This window comes from Periophthalmus magnuspinnatus, chromosome 4 (assembly GCF_009829125.3).
Source record: "Periophthalmus magnuspinnatus isolate fPerMag1 chromosome 4, fPerMag1.2.pri, whole genome shotgun sequence".
NCBI classification, from domain to species: domain Eukaryota; kingdom Metazoa; phylum Chordata; class Actinopteri; order Gobiiformes; family Gobiidae; genus Periophthalmus; species Periophthalmus magnuspinnatus.
In genome coordinates, this window is record NC_047129.1 from 16447612 (window position 1) to 16455275 (window position 7664).

The 7664-nt window shown below is 37.0% G+C and overlaps 1 protein-coding gene across 1 annotated transcript; it reads right to left on the minus strand.

Annotated features, from left to right (window-relative positions):
- Positions 1-855: 855 nt before the first annotated feature.
- Positions 856-7181, minus strand: LOC117370009 (N-acetyllactosaminide beta-1,3-N-acetylglucosaminyltransferase 3-like). The gene is made up of 2 exons (XM_033965354.2): positions 6932-7181; positions 856-4396 (listed from the first exon to the last, which is right to left on the minus strand). The coding sequence occupies exon 2, from the start codon at positions 4386-4388 to the stop codon at positions 3246-3248; it is 1143 nt and encodes a 380-aa protein (XP_033821245.1). The 5' UTR covers positions 4389-4396; positions 6932-7181; the 3' UTR covers positions 856-3245.
- Between the last annotated feature and the right edge of the window lie 483 nt (positions 7182-7664).

Below are 7664 nucleotides of genomic sequence, written 5' to 3' on the forward strand. Positions count from 1 at the left end.
AAAAGCTAGGCAAGATTTTTAATGTTAACTTAAATATAAAGTACGTATGTTTTAGTGAAATGAGTCTAACCATATGCATTTTTAAAGTAGGGATGGGACCATAAACAGTAATATCGTTTATCATGATAAAAAGGGTCAACAATAATCGTTCATAGGATTTTTTTATATAATCGTGAGAAATGCCAACAGAGATAATCGCCTTTATATCACCAGAGAAAAGTTACTTCTCATTGATGGTCTCTTCTAGATCAGTGTCTAACGGTTGTTTAAATATGGATCTTATTCTTAATATTAAATAGTAAAATGGTAAACGGTCACATTTTTATATGGCGCTTTTCCACCTTCAAGGCTCTCAACACACTTTACATAAACCAACCACTCACCCATTCACTCACACATTCATCTGTGGGAGCTGGAATCGCACCTCCAACCTGTGGGTCAGTAGATTTGACCGCTCAACCAATGATGTTTACGTTGAGAGGGGGATTCAAACTGCCAACCTTCAAATCAGTGAACGAACGCTCTATCAACTGACCTACTGTCATCCTAGTAAAATTATAAGTATAATAATTCATATCCATACAATTTTTAAACTGTCAACTGTAATAATTATCGTTATAATAGTTAATTGCAGTTATTTTGGCTATGATAATCGTAACACCAAGTTTCAATATCGTCCCATGCCTACTTTAAAGACCATGGACCAAGAGTACTTTTGGCTTGAGGCTCTTTGTAAATGCAACCACAGCCACACAGTGAAATGAGATTTGCATGATGTCCTTAACGACAGAGCAAACAATGGCCTATATCTAGCTCACTCTGGTCTAACTTACAACCATTTTACAAATAACTACTCCAATATTAAAGTTTTATTATCAAGAATGTAAACATGGTAATAAATATTATACATAAAAATATCAAACCAAATATTACAACCATAACAGCATAGTTTGTTTACAGTTTTTGTTTAACTACTTAGTCCTTAATGGGTTCACAGTACAAGCAAAGGGCAGCTATGCGTACACCAAACTATGCTTCAGAGGAAAAAAGTTACATGTAGAAACTCACTGGGTCTCGTATCCAGGGGAGGCACCAAGAGGTGCTTCACGGGGCCCTAGCCTTCCCTAGAATGAGCAATGCACACCCACAACTCCCCGAAAGATTTTCAAATGGCAACTACATAGCGTTCAAAATGAGACTACAATAAAAAAAATAAAAAAAATGTATTTTATGTTTTATAAATCACTACAGAGGGTTAACTACATTTAAACTTGTTTGGTAGAGTGTGGGGGGTGCTTTTCCACAATAAACTGTATAAAGAAGTGGAATAAGTGAGTGTGAGGTCGCCCAGAGAGTTCAACTCCAAACGAAGCTCATCGAGGCTAGCAGTTATAACGGCAAATTTGGAGTCAGACTCCATATTTGGAAGTTCGACTGCAAGTATCATAGCAACCAAGGAGCTAATCTGGAGCGAAGCTGTGGGATGTAATGCCCCTTCCCACCCGCACTGCTGATTTAGCCGGTAGCAGGCATTTAGCAATGTTGTGAATTAGAGCCAGAGTCGCAACCTATGATCACTTCCTATTTGAAACACGGGGGCTAGCAGGTTAGTTATGTCCATTTATATATACGGTCTATGGTGTCCACTGTTAAAAGGCTCTATATTTACATGTTAAGTAGTTATGTTAAGCTTGTAACTAAAACTAATTTGATTTTGAAGTTAAAACATGTAATTCCCTTCTGTTAAAACGTGGAACATGTATTTACATATAAATGAAATCAGACCACACAGTTTGCTTTCAGACCTGTGAAGTGAAGTATCAGTATCACACAGAATCATACTCTGTATTGTGTTATATATACGTCACTAGGAAAGGTGCTTCAGTCATGTCAGGATATCTAAAAATACCTAGTGTTTTCTATGATTTTGGGTCTGATATTTAGAGATGCTGCTTGGGACTCCTTTGGACCAATTTCTTTGTTTAAACATTCACCAGTGTTTACAAAGAGTGTTTTCCCACAACAACTAGCTTAATATACAAGGAAGTAACAACCAGCTAAGGTCTATATAGACTTAATAATATTCAAAGGATTTCTTGTTATTTTTAAGTAACCTCTATAAAGTCTATTCTGATTGTAATCAAAGGTAAAGTGATCATACTGGACTCCACTGCAGTGAAAGTGTTTTCTAGCTGCTGGACAACACACCACACCCAGAGTGAACAATGCTGCTTTCTTGTCCAAATAATTTTTAAAATAGATCCCATTCATAGGTTTCAGCTTCCTGATATAATGTTGTAACAAACATGCCTGGAGCTGTTTCGTTTCACACATTTAATACACAAATCCTGCAGACTCAAACAGAAGACACTCTGTTCCACCTGGTGATGTCAGGTGGTAATACAGGAAGTGCTCCACCATGTTTTTTAACTGTATACACCTTCACTAGAGTCATTTGGATAATTTCAGTCCTGCAATGGCCAATCTCTACTGAACAAAGAGTAAAGGTAGGTGTTAACTTGAAAACTACCACTTCATGACATCAGAGAATAGACTTTAAAGCAGTTCTGCTTGTGCACAAGTCTCTCCATGGACCAGCACGTACATCTCCCACATGTTAGTGCCATATGAACCATCTCACACTCTGAGGACTTCAGGGACCGGCCTCCTGCTGATCCCCAGAGTTTCAGTTTTATGGAACAGTCTTCCTGAAGATGTGAGACAGGCCTCTACTTTGACAATGTTTAAATCCAGGTTCAATACAGTTCTGTTTAGCTGTGCATGTGACTGAAAGGTTTTATTCTGCACTGTTCTCTTTCAATGTTAATTTTATGAGTTATTTGTATTCTGATTAGTTTGGATTGTTCTTTTAATGTTTTTCTTGTTCTGTTAAGCACTTAATTTGTGTACGAATTGTACTATATGAATAAATGTACCTTTCTTTGAGTTTTGGAGATGACTAATGACTAATAATAAAGAATTACTCAAATGTGTGAATGAAACAAAACACAACTCCAGCTATGTTTTTGATGAGGTAACAACATTCTAACATGGCTCAAAACTCACAAGAGTCAATTCTGCATAACATGGAACCTTTAAGAGTAAAATATTTATCTTGTTTCATAGTCCAAAGAACTTTAAATAGATCCTATTAGTGGGTTTCAGTTTATTCATAGAACTTTTTCCCCACATACAGTTAATTTTAAGTAGTTAAGTTCCATCGCTTTGAAACTCGTAGATGCTTTTTAAATATCATCCCAAAACTGCACCCCGCATCTGAGTCGTGGGTCGTTCATTTTGTGCCACATGAGGTAAATTTGAGCAGGTGAATATTTGTGGACGAGGAGCAGGCCTTTCAGATGGCAGGGTTCTTGTTCATCTATTTTCTGCCCATTTGATGTCAACAATCCTAGTGTTTTCACTCCCATATGAAACGTAGGCAGCAACCCCGCTCTTACTGCACACGCACCAATATAAACATCATCGATAGGGTGAACTTCAATATACTTAGACATGTTGTAAATGATCATAGCTGTGTAACCTGAAAGCAAGTAGCCACCTCCTCCGCAGTAAGGATCGTATTTATCAGACTTTTGAATCTGTTCTGGGACATAGTATTTGCTTTTTTTATATCGAACTGGTCCAGTATTTTCAAAAACAAACCCGGTGTAAAGATGGCTGCTCCCGTTATTTCCGGGGAGGTCTAGGAGATAATCGACCATGCCATCTGTGTTGGCGAAGACATCATCATCGCCGTTAAGCAGGAAGCGGACATGAGGACAGTTTTGATCCATCCACTCTAGAAACAAAATCTGTTTTAACGTGAGGTTGAAGAAGGATTCATCGAAATTCCACTGCAGAATATCACTGTTCTCGTTTTGCTCAGCTCGTAGAAGTTTGTTTAGTCTCATTTTGTCTTTACCGCTGCCTGAAGTCCCAGATATAAAAATCCTTCGTATCCACTTGTCTTTATACTGTCGCTCTTTGGCCCATGTTTTCCGCAACACCTCTCTGCGGTCGTAATTCTCAGGGGAACTTTTTATCACTAACAAGAGAAACACATCAGAGGATTTTTCCGGTCCTCCGCATTTGTCGGGAACATCCAGGAGCATGGGGAAGTTCCGACAGTGGCGATAGTAAAGGAAGGTTTGAATGTGAGTCGGTAGATCGCTAAAGCCTTGGATGTTGGCTGCATCCATGTTTTGTTCACATTCTGAGTAGTTCTTAGTGATTCTCTTATACACAGTCTCCTCTTGAGTCAAGTCTTCACTGTAGTTATTTAAAATTGCCTCAAAACTGTAGTTATTATTACTCATCTGGACACAAAACAAAATGAAGAGTAATATCGCTCCAATAGGATAAAAGGTGCTTATCCGTATTTTTTTCATCCTCGACACTGAAAAAAATTGCAAAAAAAAGTTAAAATGTGACAGTATTTCACAAAACATCCCAAAATATTACAATAAAACAGGCCTGTCATGATAAATACTATATCAACTTGTTCAATTCATGACGGATCATAGACTGTAGAAGAAGTGGACTTAGTGAGTGTGACGTCACCCATAGCGTTCAGCTCTAGTAAAGTGAAGCTCATCGAAGCTGGTGGTTATAGCGGCAAATTTGGAGCCGAATTCCATATTTGAAACTCCAACCACGAGTATCATAGCAACCGAAGAGCCAATCTGGAGTGAGGCTGCTGGATGTAACGCCCCTTCCCGCACACACTGCTGGTTTGGTTACTTATCAACGCTGTCAATCAAACCTGTTGCTCACGCTAGCGGGAGCAACCTCAGGGAAAGACGTTGCCTGATTTGTCTGTTATTAATGTTTATATCTTGAGTTACAGACACAATAGCGAAATAAAAATACTATGATCACGTAGAGCGAGTTAAAGAACAAAATGACGAGCCTGACAGCAGCTGCTACAGAGAAAGGGGCTACAGTTTTCCAATGTAAAGTGAATTGGAGCCAGAAGCGCGCCCATGCTCACTTCCTATTTGGAACGTAGCAGCTAGCAGGTTAGCATTTATATATAGTCTATTTGACACATTGAACAATCATCTTTGTGGGTCGATATTTCTTGTGGGTGTATTTTCTTTGCATTAGTGGGAACATTTTTGTTATTTTTCTGTTCTACGATGAGATTTGAGCTAACACACAAACTAACGACTTAAGTGTTGTGTTCTGTTATTTATTTATGGCAGTTCATATTTTTTTTAACCATATAGTACATTTAAATTTGTTTTTGAGTTAAAATTCTACTTTTGGTTTTGGTTTCAACATTATTATTTATCGTCTATACTTCCTTCAGCACTATATCTCATTGGAAAATTAGTTATCGTGACAGACCTACAATGAAATCACATTACCACAGTCCCCTCACTGGAATAATATTCTCTTTGACGTGGCCGCACAATGAGATTTGCAATGTATGGTTAAAACATAGAATTCTGATCAGACTGTTGAGTGTGAACAACTCTGAGGAATGAGATATGAACTATTCAAGAATACATTTCAAAGAGTTTGTTGAGGTCTAGACTCGAGATAGATTGATATTTGGACTTTGTAGCATATCAGTTATCGGCCTTAAATCTCCAGCGTTGGCTGATATTAAGTTTTGGTTGATTTACTGCCTAAAAATACACACCAAGCTTCATATTAACACTTTAATACAAAGAGGCAGCTGCAAAAGCATGACTACACCGCTTTCTTATAAGTCTGTGGTAAAAACACGTTAGGGGAAGTTGGTGGTAAATTTAAAGTTGTCACGTTTGGACACATTGCATTACTACTACTGTTACTACTTTCTATATTTCATATACCTATGGAAGACATTAGATATCCAAAGCAAGATATATGGAATTATGTAGCAAAGGAAAAGTATCCACCATTTACTTTGTTGACGGAGCCACAAACCTTTGGGTTTCTCTCAATGAGTTTCACGATGAAGTCTCATGGAATGTTAAACAGTTACTGTTGGTCAAAATGCACTGTCCGCTATAAATAAATAAATAAAATAAATAAATTATTGGCAAATCCAAGCGTCAGTGGTGGAAGAAGTACTCAATTTTGTTGCACAAGCAAAAGTACAGATGCTGGAGCAAAAAAAAGATTAAAGTCAAAGTAAAAGTATCACATGAAAAAAATCTGCTTAAGTAAAAGTATTAAAGTACCCGTTTAAAAATGTCCTTAAAGAGCAAAAAGTTAAAGTATCATGCGCAGATTTTGAGGTCTTATAAAGCTTCGAATTTATTCACTCTGAAAAAGATTTGTGCAGAATTTTGGTCAACATTGTGTTTTAATTATATATTTTGTTTGCTCAAATTATAAACTTCTGAGCCTTTTGAGCAGGTCTCAAACAATAATGAAAAATACTTTTATTTTTCCATCCAGTAAAAAAAATGTAGTGGAGTAAAATACAGATACTGCTCTCAAATGTACTGAAGTAAAATGTATCCACTTTAAAATGTGTATAAGTAAAGTACAGATACCTAAAAATTTGTACTTAAATAAAGTATTTAACTAGTTTTACTTTGTTGCATCCACCACTGCTCCTCAGGGTCAAGAACTGTCAAAAGTGCAACCCAGGATTCAAAACAAAGGGTGGATATTTTTAATTGTTTAGAATCTAAAGCAAGTTTTAAGTTATTTTGAGTTTATTCTGTGTTTACTACAATCCATATGTGTAACTTTCATTTGAGTGAATTAAAGGCAACAGTTTACAGCCATAAATATGTCGGCTGATTTTTTTTTTACCATTAGATCCATTTATAGAAGCAGTGTTTAGATTTGGTTAGGTTATTTAACAGCCTGGATGCCACTGTATAGACTCAAGTCGCCTTACTGGAAAAAAAAAACAAAACTACACCTACAGCTAAAACTAGACAATCATTCAACTAGACTAGACTATTGGAAAAGGCTGATAACTTACGTATAACTGCTTAGATGAGACCAAGATGAGGCGCGTGCTCTTTCGTCTTCCTCTTCCTCTCGCGCAAATCACAACACACCTGCTACGAAAAAAAAGTGTAATTTAGACTCCCAGGGACACCTCTGCGGGCTACAGGCGCTGACAAACCAGGTCCAGAGCGATGGAGAGCGGTGTAAACGTGGGAGCCGCCCTGCAGGACTGGGCTGGTGAGGTGGAGCGCGGAGGGAGAGTTTCCACGGGGACGCGCGCCTCATTGCCTCACAGGAGGAAGTGAGCACAGCCACACATCACACAGACATTAGTTTCCGTTTTCTCTAAGTAATTATTCACATTGTCAAATATAGGCCCGCGGCAAGAGATAAACAGAGAGATCAGGGTGTAGTCACATAGAATATCAACCATAAAAACATGATATGAAACGAAACTCAAGCAAAATGCAAGGGAAATAATAATAATAATAATAATAATAATAATAATAATAATAATAATAATAATAATAATAATAATAATAATAATAATAATAATAATAATAATACTTTTAAATGAGCCATCTGTATGTTCTCTATGCTTTAGGATAATAGCTGGTTTGTTGTTAGGCTTTTTTTTATGTCTGGAAGTATTGGTGTAACATGTTAATTTATGTCTGAATTTAATGGCATTTTTTAAGGTGTGTAAATGTATTTTTTTTTTAATCTAATGCACAGCTAAAATGTAAAATGTTATGTGGGCCTAT